General features: G+C 43.3%; 1 protein-coding gene across 9 annotated transcripts in view; it reads left to right on the top strand.

Moving 5' to 3' along the window:
• Nucleotides 1-25416, top strand: part of LOC140191079 (serine/threonine-protein kinase MRCK alpha-like) — a 596213-nt gene that overhangs the window by 557633 nt on the left and 13164 nt on the right. For all 9 annotated transcript variants that reach the window (XM_072248222.1, XM_072248216.1, XM_072248164.1 and 6 more), the window contains 3 exons: nucleotides 2274-2867; nucleotides 16946-17043; nucleotides 22917-23001. In XM_072248222.1, coding sequence (XP_072104323.1) covers nucleotides 2274-2867; nucleotides 16946-17043; nucleotides 22917-23001 — 777 coding nt within the window. The remainder of the gene's footprint in view (nucleotides 1-2273; nucleotides 2868-16945; nucleotides 17044-22916; nucleotides 23002-25416) is intronic.

Genomic DNA, 25416 nt, shown 5'->3' with positions numbered 1-25416 from the left:
TTTTCAATTGGAAGAAAATTTTGAACTGCCAGTATTGTATTGCATTCTGGACAACCAATATTATGATTTTGCGATAGTGGAAGGATCAAGAGAGGTGGTAATGAAGTAGAATTGAACGTTATACAATAAATGTTCTCGTGGTATAAATGGAATCTGATGGAAAGAAAATAGGTGAGAGGGAACAAACCCATGCTGAGAAGAGAAACCACTGAAACTGGAAAGATGAAAATGAAAGCAGGAGGATGGTGTAGTTAACTGCATGAACGCTGATGGCTGGAAAGATAGTTTATAGTTTTTACAATTATTCAGAATGTCCTAAGTGACTTTGATCAGAACTGTTAGTGAAACCTCATTGGGGATGATTTAGGCAGAGTTGTGCTTATAAAGAGGAACGGATTGAGAGGAAAGGGAAGATGGAAATAGGACTGTAATTTGCATGGAGGAGTAATTTGGAGCAAGGATAAGGCAGCAGACTTTAAGAGATGGAGACAGGAACAAAAGCTGTTTACAGCATATTTCGTTAGCTCCATTGGATGCCAGGAAGGGAAGATGACTAATCAGCAACTTATTAACAGCAATCTTCTTCTTCTTCTCTGTCTTGTTTTACAGCGGTTGGCGCCCACCTTAATGGTGCATTACTGCCACCTTCTGCTCCGGAGTGTGCAATAGTGTGCATTCTAAATCCCTTCACCCGATCACACACATACCCTAACCTACACTTTATCCTCCCATCTTCAGCCATCCTAGTACCCTATTCCTGCTTATCCATCATATCCTATATAAAAAAAAACCCGTACCCCTTAAGAAAGCTAAAAATACCCCAACCTGTGCTCTCTCACCCATGCCCAGCAACCCTTTTAATGTGAATTCCTGCAACCCCAATTCCCTTAGATTAATTATCATCTCTCTCTGTATCCCATACTTCCTGCAACTCAGAACTACATGTTCTTCTGACACCTCTTCCTGACATTCCTCACACAATCCTGTCTGGTGTTTTCCTATCATTTTCAATGTTTTGTTTAATGCACAGTGTCCCAGCCTCAACCTGGTCCACACAGTCTCCTCTCTTCTGTATCCACTACCTACCCTAGTACCTGCAACACTTCTATATTTGATATAAATGCCTCCCTTTCCCCTCCCTGTCCCATCTTTCTTGCCACATTTGGTTGATTTTTTTCCCGGATAACACACTTAACCTCTGCTTTACTGATACTAATGTACATTTCTATATTTTCTTTCTTTAACGCCCTCTTTGCCAACTCATCCACCCTCTCATTCCCCTTCACCCCTACATGTGCTGGAACCCATAGAAATTTTACCTGACCTCCCTGATTTGCAATTCTTGTGACTGACTCACCCTGCAAAAGGAGTGTTGCAGGAGTGCTGGGAAAATGGGATGTTTCAGAGGGGTAACTTTAGTCAGGTAGGGAATGATATTGCTAAAGAATATGGAGTGTTTGATCTAAGGATAAGTCCTTCAGTAGTTTATCCGGTTGTAGCTCCATGGAAGCTTGCATGGCCTGACATAGACTGGCATTTGTTACAGGTAAAAAGGAAAGGAAAATATAAAACTGATTTGGTAAGTGCATTTAAGTGTCATGTGATGGAAAAGTATGGTGATTATACTCAGATTTATACAGATGGTGCTAAGGAACTTGAAACAAGAGTGACAGGGTTTGGGGTGGCTATACCAGCAAAAGAAATTGGAATCAGCAGAACATCATCTAATAAGTTAGGGGTGTATACAGTGGAGATGCTGGCAGTGTTAGTTGCGTTGCGATGGGTGGAGAAAGCTAGACAAATCAAAGTGTTGATATGCTCAGATTCATCCTCAGTTCTAGTAAGTTTAAGGTCTTTTCACACAAACAGTCGGCAAGATGTACTTTATGAAGTCCTTCAGTCAGTCACAAGAATTAACAACAATCAAGAGACCAGAAGGTGGGTCTTGTGGGCAAAATGTGATTGTGAAAGGTGTAAAGGGAGGGAGACCACAATGAGGTGGAAGAGTAGGAAGTACCTGAAGGAAAGGGGAAGGAGAAAATGGCAGAGAAGCACACGCTTAGGCTCATTGAAAATAAGGGGGAAAGAGGGGTTCAATAGAAGCAGGAGTTAGCAGCATTCTTGGTTCTACACTGAGTGGCAGCTGTGTTTCCTCCATTGTTGCTGAGTCAGTGCCTCAAAGCTGTTTTCAGCTTTGGGAAGATCTACGATCACAGAAGGTGCAATGTAATCACATATCAACAGAATGAAATCTTTTCATCTCTCTTTGGCAGAAATCATCCGAGTTGGTGATAACAAGAAGGTCCATCAGATTGAGTTGATTTCAGGAGAGCAGCTGATTGCCGTTATATCTGGGCGAAACCGCCACGTCCGCCTTTTCCCCACGACGGCTCTTGATGGCCGAGAGGGTGACTTCTTCAAGCTGGTAGAGACGAAGGGCTGTCAGACACTGGTGTCAGGGTTGATGCGCCACGGCACTACCACGTGCCTGTGTGTGGCCATGAAGCGCCAAGTACAGTGCTATGAACTCAACCAGAGCAAAACCCGCCACAAAAAGTTTAAAGAGATCCAAGTGCCAGGAAACGTGCAGTGGATGGCCGTCTTCAGTGAATGCTTGCTTGTCGGCTATCAGTCGGGCTTTGCCAAGTACCCACTGCAAGGAGATGGGGGTCCTGTTAGCCTACTGCATCCCGATGACCACACACTGTCCTTCATCACTCAACAACCCAACGATGCAATCTGTGCAGTGGAAATTTCAAGCAAGGAGTATTTATTGTGTTTCAGTACTGTGGGCATTTATGTGGACTGCCAGGGTCGAAGGTCAAGGCAGCAGGAGCTGATGTGGCCAGCTATTCCCACGACATGCTGTGAGTTTACTTGGTTCTTTTACCTGTAGTTTAGGAAATAGTTTAGGTGATTAATTAGCAGATGAATCCAATTCCCAGCATGGTACTTGGGCCTAAAGTGTAAAGAAGTCCTATCTACTTGCATGTAGAATTAGTTACTTCCACAAGATCAGAGCTTGAGGAGGTCCATTGTGCTAATGGAGTGGGTTCCCCACAAAATAAGATAGGCCAAATTCAGAAAAACATTTAATTTTTAGCCTGAAAACAGGCAGAGTTACATTCAACATGTAGAATGTAACACAGAAAAAGGACAGGACACTTCTGCAGGAAGGAGCCTTGCCTAAATTACATTTTAAATGTTCAATGTGTACATGAATTTTCTATCTTCTTCATGTGAATCAGCAATGGAAGTGCTTTATGCCAAGAAGACTATTCTGCAATGTTAACAACTTTTTTAAAACTAAACTTCGTATTTCCTTTTAAATGATGGTATTTGCTTTGATTCTACTTATGTTCTAAATGGTTTGTAATGAGGAGATTTTCAAGTCTTCATTTCTTTAAACATCAAAGCCTAAGTTTAAATCTACATGGTGAGGTGTGTGAAATAATGAAGAGGCTGAGAAGAGAAAAGCATTCATCTTATCCTAAGTATGGTGTTCTGTGTATTAACTCTGGAAAAGGGAAAGGCAATGAAAGAAGGAGAGGAAGTAAAGAGCTCATTGTAACCACAGGACCAGTGAATAAAACATGAAAGTGCATTAGAACCCAGGGTATAACTTGAAAGGGGAGAACTGGATCAATCCCTGAGGATAATAGCAAAGAGGAGAGCTTTGTGGATTCCTGAGGATGAGAAAGTTCATAGAATGCTCAAAGACAGTGTCTGAAAGATCTCATTGTATTTTTGATGCAATTTTAAGGGAGGAGAGAGCTCATTAGATCTCTGGGAACAGTGAGGGGAGAGGTAGATCTTGTTAGAACACTGAGGACAGTGAGAGACAGAGAGTTGAAAACTTATTGATCTCTGGTGATAATGGGTAGAAGGCATTAGATCCCTGAGGATAGAAGAGATAGGAGAGGTCATTTGATCCTTGGGGAGAATGAGTGAGAGCAGAAAACTTGCTGCATCCTTAATGATAGTAAGAGAAGGGAGAGCTCATTAGAGCTGAGAATATACCATGAGAAAGGACATTTTATGGGATCTGCTCATCACTACGTGGTAGAAAGGATGAGTGACAGGGGCAATGAATGTGTGGAAAGCTTATTGAATTCCTGAGGAAAGTGGGTGAGAAGAGAACCATTGTATCCCCAAGGATAAGACAGCAGAGTGGATAGCTCACTGGATCCCCAAAGACAGTGCATAAGGGAAAAGATCCCATAAATGAGGTAGTGGAGGGCATATCAAAACCTCACTTAACTAAGTGACAGAGGAGTTTCTTAGGTCCTGAAGGCTAAAACAGAAAAGGAGATGAGCAGTGATTGTGCCAGATGGTGGTCGGGAACCCCATAAGATAAATGATCACAGTGCATATAACATTTGGAGAGGATGCAGAGGAATTTGCCTTGGTTGGAGCAGTTCACTTTTGAGTAGAGACTGGTGAGGCCAGCTGTATTACCCCGGAGCAGAGGGTGTTAAAAGGGCACATGATTGAGGTATTTAAAATTATGAGGGGTATTGAATAAACTACGGGAAATATTTTCCCATATTCCAGGTAGAGGGTAATTTAGGGCAAAGAGGAAGAGATTTAGAGGAGATGTGAGAGGAACCTCTTTCACCCAGAGAGTGGTGACCTGAAATATATTGCCAGAGGGAGTGGTGGTACTGGATCATTTAAGATTTAAGAATTTCAGAGGTATTTAGGTGTGTAGGTAACCATATGAATTACCTAGGCATAGAAGGGTATCGACTATTTGCTGGAAAATGGGTTTATTACAGAATGCTGTCCACTGGTCAGCATGGGCTAGTTAGGCTGAATAGCCTATTTCCACGCTCTTCAACTCCATGAATATGTACATGTTTTCAACTGTTGATGTGCAGGTTGGACAACTGAAAAAAAAAGTAAACGACACTGAGCTAATCCTGATGTTACGTCCCCTTGTTGGTTCTAATCAAAGGGTGTTGGGGGAACAACATAAAAACAAGTCCACCTTCGGTGCCACACGTAACATGGTGTTCATGACAGTTCTTGCTCTTTTCGGCTGATCAGGGTCCAGCAGCTATTGGGTATTTGCAGGATGAGCAAACCAGAAGTTAACCCCCTCACCCAACCTTGGGAAACTGAAATTAAACTTAACTCCAGAAATCTTCACACTTCCCTAATCTCAGGCAGCCTGGGATCCACAGGTCACCCAGAGCAAATGAAGTTGATGAGTATCCTGAGATTTGTTCTATTCTGGTAAAGACAAAGTAAGAAATATCTGGAAATTGGATATCCTCAGTTCTTCCAGAACATGTCATGAAACTTCACTTAATCCCAATTTTAGATCTGGTGAAGGTCAGAGTCTCCAATGCACCATCTATTGTTCTCTGATGTGCTTTGGGGGTTTATTTATTTATAGGTACTGGGCATTGCTGTTAACTGCCTATCCTTAATTCCCACTGGGCGAAGTTATTGATCCAATACCATTGGGCTAGAAGTTCAGGATGTAGTCTCAGCAACAATGAGAGAACTAGTGTGTAGTTCCAAGCAATCTTGATGTGGATTTCGAGTGAACATGCAGGTGGTGCTCTTCCTATGTGCCTGAATGTCCTCATCAGTTGTGAATTGTAGGATTTAGTCCCTGGAAATCAAAATTTACTGAAGCAAGTCATCTTCTAGTATCAGCCAGTGGATGTAACATTGAAGTGGATAGACTAGCTGGCTTATTGGTACTGAAGCCCAGCATTTAATAACACTGAAGTACCCTGAGACCCATAGTTCACTGAAAATTTCTACAGAAGTGGAAAAGGGAGTAAAAGAGGGACATGGCATGCGTGCCTTCATTGGTAGAACTCCGTTGCCTTCTTTAGAATTTAGTGTTGAGTATAAGAATAAGAGTTCATGCCGCAGCTGTATAAAACCCTTCAGTCAGACTGCAGCAGGAGCATTGTATGCAGTTCTGGTCCCTCATTATAGGAAGGATAATGAAACAGTGGAAAAGGTGCAGAGGAGATTTATCATTTGCTGCCTGGATTAAACGATATGAGCGATAAGGAAAGGTCAGACAAACTTGAGTTGTTCTCTCTAGAGTGTTGGAATCTGGGGGAAATGCTGATAGAATTTTTTTTAATTATGTGAGGTATAGATAGTCAGAATCTTTTTGCTAGGGTAGAAATGTCAAATATTAGAGGAAATGCTTTTAAGGTAAAGGGGGGAAGTTTAAAGGTGACATAAGGGCCAAGTTTTTCAGAAAGAGTGGTAGGTGCCAAGGAATGGGTTACCAGGAGTAGTGGTAGAAGCAAGCAGTTTGGTAGAATTTAAGAGGCTTTCAGATAGGTATTAATATGAAGGAACAGATTTCGATGATACACACAAGGAGAACATTTTGTATAAATCAACATCAAGTTAAGCACAACATGCTGGGCCAAATGGCTTGTCCTATGCTGTACTGTTCTATGAGATATCTGAAATGTTTAATATTATTAGGGATCTTGATAAGGTGGATGTGGTGAATATGTTTCCTCTTGTAAGAGAATCCAGAACCAGATTTTAAAATGAGGAATTAGTGCCAGTTTAAGATGAAGCATTGATGAAGGTAATAAGATTATCAGGTACTTGGAATCTTCTTCCTCAAAGAGCAGAGGAAGCACAACCTTTAAAAATTTGTAAAGCAGAAGATATATGGATATTTGATAAACTGAGGATGAAAGGTTTCTAGGAGTAGATTGGAATATGGAGTTGAGCTTGCAAATAGTTCAATCTTACTGAACAGCAGCAACAAACACAAAATGTTGGAGGAGCTCAGCAGTTCCTGCAGCATTACGTATGTGTTGCTTGGATTTCCAGCATCTGCAGACTTTCTGTTGTTTGTTACTGAACTGCAGAGTAGGTTTGAGACCTGCTACTAATTTTTGTACATACTATACTGTTTTCCTTCATCCTTCCATTCAAGTGTCTTTTTCCCTGGAAGTCTCTGAGCCATAAACTGATGATAACACTGTAAGGAATAGTGTAGATCATGGGACCTTTGTGAGTAGGGGAATCAACCATTTATCTCCTCAATTTAAGTAAGGAGATATAATAAGGATGTTGACCATGAAGCTGTGGTAACCATTGTCAGGTTATAATTGAAACATGATGTTTACATGTTTAATCACCAATCCTATCTGTCTGTGATATTTAATAAGCAAATCCTTTCTGAGCTAAGGCCATTTGTTCCTTAATTAAATGTCAGTGATTGTATACATTGTAAAAGAACGTATTACTCTTGTTGTAATTCCATTACAACACCATCCAAAAGATTAGACGACGTTAGAGGTGAATGATGAACTGTTCTGTAGGTGACACCCCTGTGCCATGCCATGTGTTTATGCTTGGAGCTGAATCACTGAGCCAGGTTTAAGAGTTTAATGTGCATGCAGTTTCATTCAGTATTTATTGAATATTTATTATATGTGTTCCTCAATATGACCCTGTAGAGATGTATGCAATCGTGAGGGGCATACACTTTCACACACTTTCTCCTAGGGTAGGGAAGTCTAAAGCCAGAGGAAATGAGAGGGAAAAGATTTAAAGAAGATCTGAGGGGAGAAAATCACATAGATGTGTGGGATGATTTGCAGTGGTAGAGGTGAGTACAATTACCATCCCTAATAGGTATTACAACCCATGGATAGAAAACAGGTACATAGATAGAAAAAGCTCAGTGGAATATGGGCCAAACAGAGACAAATGAGATTAGCCCAGGACACCACTTTGATCGGCACAGAAAAGGTAGGCCAGAGGTCCTGTATATGTGCTGTATAACTCTTTGCCTTTATGACTTTTAGTAGAAAATGGATAGTTGAAGGTTGGTTCAGGCACAATGGTCCAAAGTCGCTTATTTCTATGCTATATCTCTTTCTGACTCTAAGACCTAGGCTGTGATATTATCAATATGCAATATTTAGTTGATGACCAAGTTCTGACACCTGGGGTGTAACTCATACTCTTGTTGCCTGCGGATATCCTCAATAAATACTTCTCTTCGGTATTCACCAATGAGAGGGAACTTGATGGTGAGGACAATATGAATGAGGTTGATGTTCTGGAGCATGTTGATATTAAGGGAGAGGAAGTGTTGGAGTTGTTAAAATACATTAGGACGGATAAGTCCCCAGGGCCTGACGGAATATTCCCCAGGCTGCTCCATGAGGCGAGGGAAGAGATTGCTGAGCCTCTGGCTAGGCTCTTTATGTCCTCGTTGTCCACGGGAATGGTACCAGAGGATTGGAGGGAGGCGAATGTTGTCCCCTTGTTCAAAAAAGGTCGTAGGGATAGTCCGGGTAAATATAGACCAGTGAGCCTTACGTCTGTGGTGGGAAAGCTGTTGGAAAAGATTCTTAGAGATAGGATCTGTGGGCATTTAGAGAATCATGGTCTGATCAGGTTCAGTCAGCATGGCTTTGTGAAGGGCAGATCATGTCTAACAAGCCTGATAGAGTTCTTTGAGGAGGTGACCAGGCATATAGATGAGGGATGTGATCGATATGGATTTTAGTAAGGCATTTGACAAGGTTCCACACGGTAGGCTTATTCAGAAAGTCAGAAGGCATGGGATCCAGGGAAGTTTGGCCAGGTGGATTCAGAATTGGCTTGCCTGCAGAAGGCAGAGGGTCGTGGTGGAGGGAGTACATTCAGATTGGAGGATTGTGACTAGTGGTGTCCCACAAGGATCTGTCCTGAGACCTCTACTTCTCGTGATTTTTATTAACGACCTGGATGTCGGGGTAGAAGGGTGAGTTGGCAAGTTTGCAGACGACACAAATGTTGGTGGTGTTGTAGATAGTGTAGAGGATTGTCGAAGATTGCAGAGAGACATTGATAGGATGCAGAAGTGGGCTGAGAAGTGGCAAATGGAGTTCAACCCGGAGAAGTGTGAGGTGGTACACTTTGGAAGGACAAACTCCAAGGCAGAGTACAAAGTAAATGGCAGGATACTTGGTAGTGTGGAGGAGCAGAGGGATCTCGGGGTACATGTCCACAGATCCCTGAAAGTTGCCTCACAGATAGATAGGGTAGTTAAGAAAGCTTGTGGGGTGTTAGCTTTCATAAGTCGAGGGATAGAGTTTAAGAGTCGCTATGTAATGATGCAGCTCTATAAAACTCTGGTTAGGCCCCACTTGGAGTACTGTGTCCAGTTCTGGTCGCCTCACTATAGGAAGGATGTGGAAGCATTGGAAAGGGTACAGAGGAGATTTACCAGGGTGCTGCCTGGTTTAGAGAGTATGCATTATGATCAGAGATTAAGGGAGCTAGGGCTTTACTCTTTGGAGCGAAAGAGGATGAGAGGAGACAAGATAGAAGTGTACAAGATAATAAGAGGAATAGATAGAGTAGATAGCCAACGCCTCTTCCCCAGGGCACCACTGCTCAATACAAGAGGATATGGCTTTAAGGTAAAGGGTGGGAAATTCAAGGGAGATATAAGAGGAAGGTTTTTTACTCAGAGAGTGGTTGGTGTGTGGAATGCACTGCCTGAGTCAGTGGTGGAGGCAGATACACTCGTGAAGTTTAAGAGACTTCTAGACAGGTATATGGAGGAATTTAAGGTGGGGGGTAATATGGGAGGCAGGGTTTGAGGGTCGGCACAACATTGTGAGCCGAAGGGCCTGTAATGTGCTATACTGTTCTATGTTCTATGTTCTATTAATTGCAAAAGGATTGCAAGGGAAAAAATTGGTCCTCTGGAATATCAGAATGGTAATCCATGTGTGGAGTCAAAACAGATTGGAGAGATGTTAAATAATTTTTTTACATCTGTATTTACTTGGGAGACAAAGCAGCAAAGCAGCATCAACTTTATGGACCCCGTACAGATTACAGAGGAGATGGTGTTTGCTATCCTGAGGCAAATCTGGGTGGATAAATCCCCAAGCCCCGACAAGGAGTTCTCTTGGACCCTACGGGAGGCAAGTGCAAAAATTGCTGAGGCCCCAACGGAAATATTTAAATCATCCTTAGTGACAGGAGATGTACCAGAGGATTGAAGGATAACCAATGTTGTTCTGCTGTTTTAAAAAAAGGCTCTAAACATAAACCAGAAAAGTATAGACTGCTGAGTCTGACATCAGTTACAGGAAAGTTATTAGAAAGTATTCTAAGGGACCGGATGTACTAGTATTTGGATAGACATGGACTGATTAAGGTTAGTCAGCATGAGTTTGTACGTGGTAGGTCATGTCTAGCCAATCTTGTAGAGTTTTTCAAGGAGGTTACCAGGAAAGTGGATGAAGGCAAGGCAGTGAATGTTGCCTACATGGACTTTAGCAAGACATCTGTCAAGGTCCCTCATAGGAGGTTGGTCAAGAAGGTTCAGTTGCCTCGCATTCAAGATGAGGTAGTAAACTGGATTAAACAGTGGCTTTGTGGGAGAAGCCAGAGAATGGTAGTAGGTGGTTGCCTCTCTGACTGGAGGCGTGTGACTACTGGTGTGCCGCAGCAATCGGTACTGGGTCCTTTGTTGTTTGTCAATGATCTGGATGATAATGTGATTAACTGGATCAGCAAATTTGCAGATGACACCAAAATTGGGGGTGTAGTGGACAGCGAAGAAGGCTATGATAGCTTGCAGAGGGATCTGCATCAGCTGGGAAAATGAGCTGAAAAATGGCAGATGGCGTTTAATGCAGACAAGTGCAAGGTGTACTTCGGTAGGACCAACCAGGGTAGGTCTTACACATTGAACGCATCACAGGTAGATAGCGTCGTTAAAGAAAGCTTTTGGCATGTTGGCCTTCATAAATCAATGTATCGAGTACAGGAGATGGGATATTATATTGAAGTTGTATAAGACATTGGTGAGGCCTAATTTGGAGAATTGTGTGCAGTTTTGGTCACCTACCTACAGGAAAGATGTAAACAAGGTTGAAAGAGTACAGAGAAAATTTACAAGGATGTTGCCAGGTCTGGCAGACCTGAGTTACAAGGAAAGATTGAATGGGTTAGGACTGCATTCCTTAGAATGTAGAAGATTGAGAGGAGATTTGGTAGAAGTATACAAAATTATGAAGGGTAGTAATAGGATAAATGCCAGCAGGTTTTTTCCACTGAGGTTGGCTGGGACTACAACCAGAGGCCATGGATTAAGGGTGAAAGGTGAAAAGTTTAAGGGGAACATGAGGAGAATCTTCTTCACTCAGAGGATCTTGAGAGTGTGGAATGAGCTGCCAACACAAGTAGTGCATGCGAACATGATTTCAACATTTATGAGAAGTTTGGATAAGTGCATGGATGGTAGGGTTATGGACAACTATGGTCCCAGTGGTGGTCGATGGGAGTAGACAGGTTAAATGGTTTTGGTAATGGTATTAGAGCCTGTTTCTGTGCTGTACTACTCCATAACTCCATTCTCGGTTATCCAGATCAACCATTGAATCACTTGCAAAGGCTTCGCTTCTGCTGTTGGATTATTGTTCAGAATGATTGATCTTTAGTCCCCTTCTGTTTCCCATTCTCCATGCTGCTGCTTTGTAGCATCTTCTGAAACACTGCACTGTTTTCCACACTGAAGACAGCCAGCTCTACCTTACCAAGCATCTCTCTCTTTACCACCTCCTGTCTTGAAATTTCTGATTTAGGGTCTAACATACAACATCAATGAGCAGAATTTTTCTCCATCAAAATATTGTTTTTTTCTCTCTCTTGTTACACTTACCTGTATCTGAATCTTTCCCTTGGAGCATCCTTTAATTTTAACCAGTCCATTGTTGATGGATGTGCCTTGAGCAGCTACCCAGTCTATACCCCATCTATAGGTTGATTCATTATAGAGCCTAATAGCTGAGGGTATTGTCTTCGTCTACCCCTGAAAGTGCTCCTCTGTTTAGCCAAGTTGGCATACAGAGGGTGAGAAATATTTTCCGGAATTGCCAGGATTTTCAAAGGGTTCTTTGTTCAACCAAAGCCTCCAAGGTGTCCAGCTTGACTCCTATAACAGAGCCAATCAGTTTATTGAGCCTGTTGCTGTCACCCGTGTTGATGCAATTGCCCCAGCACATCACCGCATAGAAGATTGGACTGGCAACAACAGACTGGTAGAACACATGAAGGAGACACCTGCATGTTCCAAAGGACTTCAGTCTCCTCGGGAAATAGAGGTGACTCTGACCCTTCTTGTACACAGCCTCTGGGTTGGTGCTCTACTCAAGTCTATCATCCAGGTACTTACAGGTCCTTACCACATCCACATCCTCACCATCGCAGGCTTAGTCTATCTCCTTTGTCTTACTGATGTTGAGCTGCAGATGACTCAGCTTGCACCATTTGACAAAGGCCTCCATCCGGGCACTTTATACGCACAACTATTGCTGAGTCATCAGAAAATTGCGGCTGGCATGTCTCGGTGTTGTATACAGTCTGAAGTATACAGGCTAAACAGAAAGGGAGCCAATACATTCCCCTGTGGGGCCCTAGTGCTGCTTATAGCTATGTCTGATGCATAGCTTTGAAGCTGCACAAACTGTGGTCTGCCAGTCAGGTAGTCCATTATCCAGGATACAATGGAAGTGCCAATCTGCATTGAATGGAGCTTTTCACCACGCAGTGAGGGCTGTATGGTATTGAAAGCACTTGAGAAATCTGCCCTGCTTATCCAAATGGAAATAGGGTTTGTTCAGCAAGTAGATGACAGTATCGTTGACTCCAATGTGCTCTTGGTAGGCAAACTGCAGGGGATCAAGGGCTGATCTGACCAGGGGTAAGAGGTGAGCCAGGACCATGTGAACTGAAGGGCAATTGTCAAACTTATTGAAGAATTGGCTTAACTTATTAGCCCATTCACGCTGCATTCCGAGGTTCTACAGCTAGACTGATTGAAGCCAGTGATAGTCTTCATGCCTTTCCACACCTCCTGTTTGCTACTCTGTGCAAGCTTGTTCTCCGGCTCATTCAAGAAGCTACATAGATACAAGTTGTTTTAGGGATATTTATATCTGGAGCATTACTTCAACAAATAACGGCCAAAGGACGAGGGTGAACAGGTTCAAGCTATCAAAAGACATATTTGACATGCAGACAGAAAATGAATAGAATAAACATACAGGAAAGGTGGTAGACTCATTCAGTCGTCTGACATAATCATTGGCTTCAGATTGATGAGATAAGATGTGTTGGATGCCATCTGTGTGTGTTTTGTTAAAGTTATGACAACCCTTACCAAGGTTGATCTGAAAGGCACTGTGACTCACGTTTTTTTTATTGTCATGAACAACAAGTATGAACCACAAGATTGAAAAACGTTTTTGAGCCACACTTCAGAGAACAAAGTGTAAGGTAACGGGATATTTTAATACTAGTTGTGGAGGACTGACAACAATCTCTCCAGAATCTTCCTCTATGTATATATTCTTTTCCACTTCTCATGTGTTTAACCACTCCCAAACACATTGACCTCCCTCCCTCCTCCACTAAGATTCAAGAAGTGGGAAAGCTTGGCCTTCCCTTAAACAGTTGGACTGACTCTCACTGCACTAGGTGTAAAGAGCGGAGATTCAGCTGCAGCTCACAGTGAATCTAAAGATGAACCATTTGACTTGGACATCCTCACAAGCAGTGCAATAGCAATATTTCTTTTACACCACCATGTACTTCAACTTTGGCTAACAGATTAATTTGAGGGACTTTCTCCTTAAATTATTATTCAATCTATATTGATTGTACAAGCCAGAATTGAAGACAGTTACTTAATCATGTGTGATGAGAGATTTAAGAGATATATGTTAAATCAATCATGAACATTTGCTGTAAATGTACTGAGAGATGTGAAGGAGAGGCATTAACTAATGGCCATAGCTTTTCATTATTGAGTGGCCAGGTGGTGAAACCAGCATTAATTGCTCTTTCGTAATTGCCGTTGCAAAGTTGACAGTGAGCCACTACCTTTAATTACCCCAGACTTATGGTGGAGGTACTCACCCAGCGCTGTTAGGTAGAAGGTTCCGGATAGTGAGTTGACCACAGGTTGACGCGGGTTCTGACATGTGTGGGTAATTTCTATATCTGGATAAGAAGTTTCTGCCCAACAATATCCACTCTTCTGGGGTGTACAGTGTATGATAGAAAATGTGGTGGTGGTAATCAAGGTGTCTCAGTTAGGTGGTTAAGCTTTTCCTTTTTGAAAATGGTTATTGTCTGCTGTTTGTGTAGCACAATGTTACAACACTATCACACAATGTCCGAATATTTTCCAGAATTTGCTGCATCCAGGTATGGACTGTTTCATTGGTTCAGTTGCTGCAAATTGATTGAACATTATGCAGTCATCAGCAAACATCTCCACTTATGAAACTATGGGATATAGCCTCAAGGTTCCAGGGAATAGATGTAGGACAGAGATGAAGAGAAACTGCTTTCACCTGAGAGTAATGAATCTGTGAAATTCTTTGCTCAGAGAAGCTGTAGAGCCTTCCTCATTAATATATTTAAGACACAGTTGGATAAATTGTTTGCATAGCAGTAGAATTAAGGGTCATGGGTTAAAGGCAAGCAGGTAGAATATAGTTCACTGCCAGATCAATCATCTCAAATGGTGGAGCAAGCTTGATTGGTCAGATGGTCTTCTCCTGCTTCTATTTCTATATTTTTATGAAGCAGCCGAAGATCGTTGGACCTAGAGCACTGAGGAGCTCTGTTAACCATGTCCTTGGCTCAGGCAAATGATCTCCAAAAGCTGTAGCCAGCTTCTTTAATGCAAGGTATGACTATAGCCCTTGAACATAGATCTTCATTCTGTGTTTGAAGCAAGGCTGTAATGAGATCTGGAGCCAGGTGGTCATTGTCAAATCCAAACCAAGCTTACTGTGCATATTATTTCCATGTCAATGCTGTTTGATGGTATAGGTTGATGAGATCTTCCAGCAGTTTGCTGATTATTGAGAATAGCCTTCCCAGGTTGATAATTATTCAGATATATGAATCTGTTCTGCGTTACTAAGTGCAGGGCATTCCTGAACAATTTCCCAGTGTTGAATAGATGACACTGTTCTGAGGAAGATTGAGGTTTGAATGTATTGACTTAAAAACCTAACAATGTTATTAAAATGAGCATTATTAGGCAGCAAACATGAGGAATTCTGCAGATGCTGGAAATTCAAGCAACACACATCAAAGTTGCTGGTGAACGCTGCAGGCCAGGCAGCGTCTCTAGGAAGAGGTACAGTCGACGTTTCAGGCCGAGACCCTTCTCGGCCCGAAACGTCAACTGTACCTCTTCCTAGAGACGCTGCCTGGCCTGCTGCGTTCACCAGCAACTTTGATGTATATTACTAGGCAGCACAGTGTTGCAGCTGCCTTACAGATCCAGGGAACTGGGTTCAATCCCAACTTCCAGTACTGACTGTATGGGGTTTTCACATGGTTCAGATCCTCTGGTTTCCTTGCACATCCCAGAGATGTGCATATTGGTCAGTTAATTGGCCGTATAAGTTTCCCCTAGTGTGTAGGTGTGTGGTAGAATTGGGGTGAGTTGATTGGAATGTGGGGAGAATAAAATGGGCCTAGTATAGGATTCTTGTATGTAATGTTTGATGTCTGACACAGACCTGATGGACTGAAGGGGCTGTTTCCATGCTGTGTGGCGCGATGACTAATACATATTCTTTACCTCACTGACTTGATATAATAACATTAAAATCAGAGCTTGTTTTATCATTCTCAAACTTGTGTTAGAAATAAAGAATGTTTTGAAACATACTATTCTGTTCCTAAATAGTGGTAACACAGGGATATATGGCTAGACTAACAAAATTGGCTATATGACTCTATCTGACAAGCACCCAACCTAGACTGGCATTGTGTAAGTAACTATATTGATTGAAGTAATATCCACAATCAGTGCTTCAGTAAAGAGCAAAGTGTTAATAGGCCACATTGCTAGAGGACTGGAATGTAAATCAAACAAGTTTATGCTGTCACTACATAAGGCACTACCTGAAACAGTATGCAGTGTTGGTCAGTTGTTAATAGTATAGTAGTGTACTTCAATAGTAGTATCTTCTTCAGTGCTTTCAGTGGGGAATCAAGAGAGAGAGGCTGTATATTTGGAATCAAAACGTTGTGGAAAAGCTGTTGAATGATTTGACAACCCATTGTGGAAGAAACCATCTACTTGGATTAAGATGGTAGCTTCAAAAGGAAGAAATACATGTCCTCTACAATTTTTAGATCAAGGGCTGGCCCCTCTGGTGAGCTCCACATCTACTGTTTGCTAGAAGGTGCCATTTTATCTATTGCTGATGTACTAAGAGCATCAAAGAGTTGATGTAGAGTTTCACCAATCCAGTCACCATCCCAGCAAAGGTCTGGTACTGTATAACTGTGTTCTGTCTTAATTGAACACCTTCAGATTGCCCAGTTCCAGGTGCAAAGTTATGAAGAGTGCCAGCAACACAGGCCCTGATTTTCATTCAGTGTTGGTAAAAAGTTCAAAGAAAATGCATGCTCAATATAACACAGCACAGGGGACAACTTTTTAACGTCTGCATTACAAGTGAAGCTGGCATTTACATAACCTCAATTCTGGAGGACATGATAATCCTGCAGTATTCCCAAAACAACAATATAATGAGGTTATAATCGTTATTTCAGCTGGACTGTTGAGCAATTTAGTTGTGTTTCAAATCTGCTATTCCATATTCAAACTATGTCTGGAGGGAATACATACAGTATTATGTTCAGAGTTGTGCTTTTCAGTACCTGTCTCATCCTGGTGCTAGTAGGAGAGGGAGCAGCCTGAGAGCATGTGTTCTTGCATGAAAGATTCTAAGGCTTAAGTGTAACTGTTCTTCTGTAATGTTGGTGTTGATGTTGGAACAGAGTTTGGATGAAGCCATGCAGTTAATTGCTTATGCAAGTTGTGTGATAGATCATGAAGTGTAAGCCCGGGGGGTTGGCTTTGACACTGGTGTTTGCATTGTATCTCTGCAGGTTACAATGCTCCATATCTGTCTGTGTATAGTGAGAATGCTGTAGATGTATTTGATGTGAACACAATGGAATGGATTCAGACAGTTGCACTAAAAAAGGTAAGCTTTTTTACGAACTCATCTGTTCTACTTATGGTGTTTTTTGTTTTTCATGTATCTTGCTATGACTATTTCAGTCAGATCACTTCCCGAACTTCCTTCTAAGAGTCTAACATTTGCCCTGATCCATCACTAAAATGCTTTATCCCCAGATTCTGCCTGCATTGTCCTGGTGTTATATCCAGGGTCTGCACGCTCTTTCTATGGTGGGCAGCCAAGGTTGAGCACAGTATTCTGTATTTTAATTTAATAATCTGAATGAGATTCCTGTAGTGATTTTTTTGTGAAGTTTCACATCCCATGAGCTATCTAAATCACTTTTTGTATTTGTCAGTTGAATTTTGAAAGAGTATATAGATGTATACAGGTAGACAAGGCAGTGAAGATGTACTTACCTTCATCAGACAGGGCATTGAGTACAAGAGTTGGAACATCGCGTTACAGCTGTACAAGACATGTTGAGACTACACCTGGGATTTTGCATGCATCTGGCCATCCTTCTATAGGAAGGATGCAGAGAAGATACACAAGGGTGCTTCCAGGTCCAGAGGCTTGAGTTTAAGGAGAGAAATGGATAGACTGGGGCTTTTTTCCCTGGCGTGAAAATAGCCAACTTTAAAGTGGCTTATAAACTTACAAGGGCCATTGACAAGATAGATTGTCAAAGTCTTTGTCCCAGGGTAGGGGATTCTAAAACTAGAGGGCATAGGCTAAGGGAGACTGGAGGGACAGGTTTTTCACACAGAGGGTGGCGGGTAAGTGGAAAAAGCTGCTCAAGGAAATGGTAAGGTTGCTCCAATTATGTTTAAAAGACTTTTGGGCAGGTACATAGAAAGGAAAGGTTTAGAGGAGTATAGGGCAAATGGGATGAACTCAGGATGGCACCTGAGTTGTGCCAAAGAGCCTGTTTCTGTGCCACACTCACAACATGCTGGAGGAACTCAGCAGGTCGGGCAGCATCCGTGGAAACAATCAGTCAACGTTTCGGGCCGGAACCCTTCGTCAGGACTGAAGAGGGAAGGGGCAGAGGCCCTATAAATAAGGTGGGGGGAGGGTGGGAAGGAGAAAGCTGGTAGGTTCCAGGTGAAAAACCAGTAAGGGGCAAGATAAAGGGGTGGGGGAGGGGAAGCAGGGAGGTGATAGGCAGGAAAGATGAAGAAAGAATAGGGGAAAACACAATGGGTAGTAGAAGGAGACGGAACCATGAAGGAGGTAGTAGGCAGCTGGGGGAGGGGGCAGAGTGAAATTCGGATAGGGGAAGGGAGGGGGAAGGGAATTACCGGATGTTGGAGAATTCAATGTTCATACCAAGGGGCTGGAGACTACCTAGACGGTGTGAGTCTGTTGGGGTCATCTGTTGCATCCAGTGCTCCCAGTGCGGCCTCCTCTACATCGGTGAAACCCGACGCAGATTGGGGGACCGCTTCGTCGAGCACCTCTGCTCCATCCGCCACGACAGACAGGATCTCCCTTTTGCCACCCACTTCAACTCTGCTTCACATTCCCATTCAGATATGTCCGTACGTGGCCTCCTCTACTGCCATGCTGAGGCTAAACTCAGGTTGGAGGAGCAACACCTCATATACCATCTAGGTAGTCTCCAGTCCCTTGGCATGAACATTGAATGCTCCAACTTCCGGTAATTCCTCCCCCTCCCTTCCCCTATCTCAGTTTCACTCTGCCCCCTCCCCCAGCTGCCTACTACCTCCCTCATGGTTCCGCCTCCTTCTACTACCCATTGTGCTTTCCCCTATTCCTTCTTCACCTTTCCTGCCTATCACCTCCCTGCTTCCTCCCCCACCCCTTTATCTTTCCCCTTACTGGTTTTTCACCTGGAACCTACCAGCCTTCTCCTTCCCATCCTCCCCTCACCTTCTTTATAGGGCCTCTGCCCCTTCCCTCTTCAGTCCTGACAAAGGGTTCCGTCCCGAAACGTTGATTGATCATTTCCACAGATGCTGCCCGACCTGCTGAGTTCCTCCAGCGTGCTGTGAATGGTGCTTTGACCCCAGCATCTGCGGAGTATTTTGTGTTTCTGTTTCTGTGCTGCACGACCGAACGTTTATTCAACCATTCTTCAGAGCTCTACCAGAGACCCGGATGGTAGTTTGCCTCCCTGGTGCCAGGGTCCGGGATATTTCTGATCGTGTCCAAGATCTCCTGAAGTGGGAGGGTGAGGAGCCAGAGGTCGTGGTACATATAGGTACTAATGACATAGGTAGGAAAAGGGAAGAGGTCCTGAAAGGAGAATATAGGGAGTTAGGAAGGGAGTTGAGAAAAAGGACCGCAAAGGTAGTAATCTTGGGATTACTGCCTGTGCCACGCGACAATGAGAATAGGAACGCAATGAGGTGGAGGATAAATGCGTGGCTGAGGGATTAGAGCAGGGGGCAGGGATTCAAGTTTTTGGATCATTGGGACCTCTTTTGGCACAGGTGTGACCTGTACAAAAAGGACGGGTTACACTTGAATCCTAGGGGGACCAATATCCTGGCGGGGAGATTTGCGAGGGCTACTGAGGTGACTTTAAACTAGAATGGTTGGGGGGGTGGGAATCAAATTGAAGAGACTAGGAGAGAGGAAGTTAGTTCACAACAGGGGGATAGGAACCAGTGCAGAGAGACAGAGGGGTGTAAAATGAGGGTAGAAGCAAAAAGTAGTAAGGTGAAAAGTAAAAGTGGCAGGCCGGCAAATCCAGGGCAAAAATCAAAAAGGGCCACTTTTCAACATAATTGTATAAGGGCTAGGAGTGTTGTAAAAGTGAGTCTGAAGGCTTTGTGTGTCAATGCAAGCAGCATTCGTAACAAGGTGGATGAATTAAAAGTGCAGATTGTTATTAATGAATATGATATAGTTGGGATCACAGAGACATGGCTCCAAGGTGACCAAGGATGGGAGCTCAACATTCAGGGATACTCAGTATTCAGGAGGGATAGACATGAAAGAAAAGGAGGTGGGGTAGCATTGCTGGTTAGAGAGGAGATTAACGCAATAGAAAGGAAGGACATTAGCCTGGAGGATGTGGAATCGATATGGGTAGAGCTGCATAACACTAAGGGGCAGAAAACGCTGGTGGGAGTTGTGTCCAGGCCACCTAACAGTAGTAGTGAGTTTGGGGATGGCATTAAACAGGAAATTAAAAATGCATGCAATAAAGGAACAGCAGTTATAATGGGTGACTTCAATCTACATATAGATTGGGTGAACCAAATTGGTAAGGGTGCTGACGAAGAGGATTTCTTGGAATGTATGCGAGATGGTTTTTTGAACCAACATGTTGAGATACCAACTAGAGAGCAGGCTATTCTAGACTGGGTATTGAGCAATGAGGAAGGGTTAATTAGCAATCTTGTCGTGAGAGGCCCCTTGGGTAAGAGTGACCATAATATGGTGGAATTCTTCATTAAGATGGAGAGTGACATAGTTAATTCAGAAACAAAGGTTCTGAATTTAAAGAAGGGTAACTTTGAAGGTATGAGACGTGAATTAGCTAAGATAGACTGGCAAATGACACTTAAAAGGTTGACGGTGGATATTCAATGGCAAGCATTTAAAGATCGCATGGATGAACTACAACAATTGTTCATCCCAGTTTGGCAAAAGAATAAATCAAGGAAGGTAGTGCACCCGTGGCTGACAAGGGAAATTAGGGATAGTATCAATTCCAAAGAAGAAGCATACAAATTAGCCAGAAAAAGTGGCTCACCTGAGGACTGGGAGAAATTCAGAGTCCAGCAGAGGAGGACAAAGGGCTTAATTAGGAAGGGGAAAAAAGATTATGAGAGAAAACTGGCAGGGAACATAAAAACTGACTGTAAAAGCTTTTATAGATATGCAAAAAGGAAAAGACTGGTAAAGACAAATGTAGGTCCCCTACAGACAGAAACAGGTGAATTGATTATGGGGAGCAAGGACATGGCAGACCAATTGAATAACTACTTTGGTTCTGTCTTCACTAAGGAGGACATAAATAATCTTCCGGAAATAGTAGGGGACAGAGGGTTCAGTGAGATGGAGGAACTGAGGGAAATACATGTTAGTAGGGAAGTGATGTTAGGTAAATTGAAGGGATTAAAGGCAGATAAATCCCCAGGGCCAGATGGTCTGCATCCCAGAGTGCTTAAGGAAGTAGCCCAAGAAATAGTGGATGCATTAGTGATAATTTTTCAAAACTCTTTAGATTCTGGACTAGTTCCTGAGGATTGGAGGGTGGCTAATGTAACCCCATTTTTTAAAAAAGGAGGGAGAGAGAAACTGAGGAATTATAGACCGGTTAGCCTAACATCGGTGGTGGGAAAAATGCTAGAGTCAGTTATCAAAGATGTGATAACAGCACATTTGGAAAGCGGTGAAATCATCGGACAAAGTCAGCATGGATTTGTGAAAGGAAAATCATGTCTGACGGATCTCATAGAATTTTTTGAGGATGTGAGTGAATGTGGTATATTTGGATTTTCAAAAGGCTTTTGACAAGGTCCCACACAGGAGATTAGTGTGCAAACTTAAAGCACACGGTATTGGGGATAAGGCATTGATGTGGATAGAGAATTGGTTGGCAGGCAGGAAGCAAAGAGTGGGAATAAATGGGACCTTTTCAGAATGGCAGGCAGTGACTAGTGGGGTACTGCAAGGCTCAGTGCTGGGACCCCAGTTGTTTACAATAGATATTAATGACTTAAACGAGGGAATTAAATGCAGCATCTCCAAGTTTGCGGATGACACGAAGCTGGGCGGCAGTGTTAGCTGTGAGGAGGATGCTAAGAGGATGCAGGGTGACTTGGATAGGTTAGGTGAATGGGCAAATTCATGGCAGATGCAATTTAATGTGGATAAATGTGAGGTTATCCACTTTGGTGGCAAAACCTGGAAAACAGATTATTATCTGAATGGTGGCCGATTAGGAAAAGGGGAGGTGCAACGAGACCTGGGTGTCATTATACACCAGTCATTGAAAGTGGGCATGCAGGTACAGCAGGCGGTGAAAAAGGTGAATGGTATGCTGGCATTCGTAGCAAGAGTATTCGAGTACAGGAGCAGGGAGGTACTACTGCAGTTGTACAAGGCCTTGGTGAGACCACACCTGGAGTATTGTGTGCAGTTTTGGTCCCCTGATCTGAGGAAAGACATCCTTGCTATAGAGGGAGTACAAAGAAGGTTCACCAAATTGATTCTTGGGATGGCAGGACTTTCATATGATGAAAGGCTGGATGAACTAGGCTTATACTCGCTGGAATTTAGAAGATTGAGGGGGGATCTTATTGAAACTTATAAAATCCTGAAGGGATTGGACAGGATAGATGCAGGAAGATTGTTCCCGATGTTGGGGAAGTCCAAAACGAGGGGTCACAGTTTGAGGATAAAGGGGAAGCCTTTTAGGACCGAGATTAGGAAAAACTTCACACAGAGAGTGGTGAATCTGTGGAATTCTCTGCCACAGGAAACAGTTGAGGCCAGTTCATTGGCTATATTTAAGAGGGAGTTAGATATGGCCCTTGTGGCTAAAGGGATCGGGGGTCTGGAGGGAAGGCAGGTACAGGGTTCTGAGTTGGATGATCAGCCATGATCATACTGAATGGCGGTGCAGGCTCGAAGGGCCGAATGGCCCACTCCTGCACCTATTTTCTATTTAGGGTGTCATTTAATTTTTTAGTCATCTGTGCCTATCTTTCTGGCTGATTTGTTTTAATAACAGTGCATGTCAAGCCTATCTGTTCCTTCACTGCACTATAACCCACTGAGCAATGGCTGAGATCTGGAGACAACAGGAAAAGCACCTTTGGATATTCCATATAGGCCTGAGTTATGAATATGTATAAGGTTCTGTTTCAGGACTACCTTACGAGATTTTTTACAGTGAGCTTCTCTCGTTACAGGTTCGGCCACTTAACACAGAGGGATCACTAAACCTGCTTGGCCTTGAGACAATCAGGTTAATCTATTTCAAAAATAAGATGGCAGGTATGTCCATTAAATGGCTTTTGCCTTGATGTAAAATGTCAGATCTTACTGCAATCATTCAGGGTTGGCTAAATGACAGCAAGTATTTCTCAGCCAGAAAAATGGAGTGGAATTAAAAAAGCTGGCCAGAATGTTTAGCATGAATGAAAGTGTAAAATTTAAGACTTCCAAAGTTTCACAGTCCTTCACATGACTCCTTTCCTACAATTTTGTGTCATGAACATCTCAGTTATGCTCCACTTCATGTAAAACATGAGTAAATCATTACCAAATCCTGAATTATTCTGTTGTAACTGTAAAATCCTGCTGATTTTCCTTGATATTAAAATAGGATCAGCCTTTCCCCAAGAGAAATCTTTCAATCTAGAAAAACTTCTGACAGCAACAATCCTCATCAGCTGTTGATTGATCTCACCATGAGAATCAAGAACTTAAAGGGCTTTTTGTCAGGGTTGAAGGATCAGGAACTGGAGGCCATGCACTTAAGGTGACAGGGGAAAGGGGCCTGAGGGCCAGTTTCTCCATGGAGAAAGTGGTGGTATAATGAACAAGCTGCCAAAAGAAGTGGTTGAGGCAGACTCATTAACAACATATAGAGGTCATTTGGACAGGTACATGGATAGGAAAAGTTGGAGGGATATAGGCCAAATACGGACAAAAAGTTGGAGGGATATAGGCCAAGGACGGACGCCAAGGTTTAAAAACCAGAACGCCATATACAGCGGCCATCGTCAGAGTGGGGACGCCTTTGGCTCAGACAGGCTTTGGCGAGAACAGGCAGAGGCTAGGATAGGTTCTGGTAAGTTTTTTTGTTCAGATTGTTTAGTGCAGAGAGAATGCCAGGCAGGATGTTGGAATGCTCCTCTTGCAGGATGTGGGAAGTCAGGGAGCCCTCCAGTGCCCCTGACAGCGACACCTGCAAGAAGTGCATCCAGCTGCAGCTCCTGACAAACCGCGTTAGGGAACTGGAGCAGGAGCTGGATGACCTGCGGATCATTCGGGAGAATGAGGAGATTATAGATCGTAGCTACAGGGAGGTAGTTACGCCAAAGGAGCAGAGGACAGGAAATTGGGTCACTGTCAGGCAAGGGAAGAGGAAAGGGCAGGTAGAGCAGGGTTCCCCTGTAGCCATTCTCCTCAACAACAAGTATACCGCATTGGATACTGTTGGGGGGGATGACTTACCTGGGACAAGCTGCAGTAGCCGGATCTCTGGCACTGAGTCTGGCTCTGCAGTGCAAAAGAGAGGGTGGAAAAAGAGGAGAGCGGTAGTGATAGGGGACTCGTTAGTTAGAGGTACAGATAGGAGGTTCTGTGGTCGTGACAGAGAATTCAGGATGGTTTGTTGCCTCCCGGGTGCCAGGGTCAAGGATGTCTCTGATCGCTTGCATGACATTCTGAAGTGGGAGGGTGACCAGCCAGATGTCGTGGTGCACATCGGTACCAATGACATAGCAAGGAAGAGTGAGGAGATCCTGGAGAGTGAGTATAGAGAGCTTGGTAGGAAGTTGAAAAGCAGGACCTCAAGGGTGGTAATCTCAGGATTGCTACCTGTGCTACATGTCAGTGAGGGTAGGAATAGGATGCTCTGGAGGATGAACAAGTGGCTGAGGAACTGGTGTAGGGGACAGGGTTTCAGATTTCAGGATCATTGGGACCTCTTCTGGGGCAGGTGGGACCTGTACAAGAGAGACGGGTTACACTTGAACTACAGGGGGACCAATATCCTTTCAGGGGGGTTTGTTAGTGCTATTGGGGAGGCTTTAAACTAGATTTGCAGGGGTATGGGAACCAGAGTGCCAGAGCTGACGGTGTGGCTGGGGTGAGAATAAATGATGTTAAAAGTTCAAGCAAATCCGCTAATAGAAAGGTTGTGATTGGTGGTAAAAAATCTTCTGAGGTGTATATATTTCAATGCTAGGAGTATTGCGGGGAAGGCGGATGAGTTGAGGGCGTGGATTGACAAGTGGAATTATGACGTTACAGCAATTAGTGAGACGGCTACAGGAGGGGCAGGACTGGCAGCTCAATATTCCAGGGTTCCGATGTTTCAGATGTGATCGAGGCAGAGGAATGAAAGGTGGGGGAGTAGCATTGCTTGTTAGAGAAAATATTACAGCAGTGCTCAGGCAGGACAGATTAGAGGGCTTGTCTACTGAGTCCTTATGGGTGGAGCTGAGAAACAGGAAAGGTATGGCCACATTAGTGGGATTGTATTACAGACCACCCAATAGTCAACGAGACTTGGAAGAGCAAATCTGCAGTGAGATAGCAGGCATCTGCAGGAAACATAAAGTTGTGGTGGTAGGGGATTTTAATTTTCCATATATTGATTGGGACTCCCATACTGTTAGGGGTCTAGATGGTTTAGAGTTTGTAAAATGTGTTCAGGAAAGTTTTCTAAATCAATATATA

The sequence above is a fragment of the Mobula birostris genome, chromosome 2 (genome assembly GCF_030028105.1).
Source record: "Mobula birostris isolate sMobBir1 chromosome 2, sMobBir1.hap1, whole genome shotgun sequence".
Lineage (NCBI taxonomy): Eukaryota > Metazoa > Chordata > Chondrichthyes > Myliobatiformes > Myliobatidae > Mobula > Mobula birostris.
Note: the sequence above shows the minus strand (reverse complement) of the source record. Positions and strands in the feature narration are given on the sequence as shown.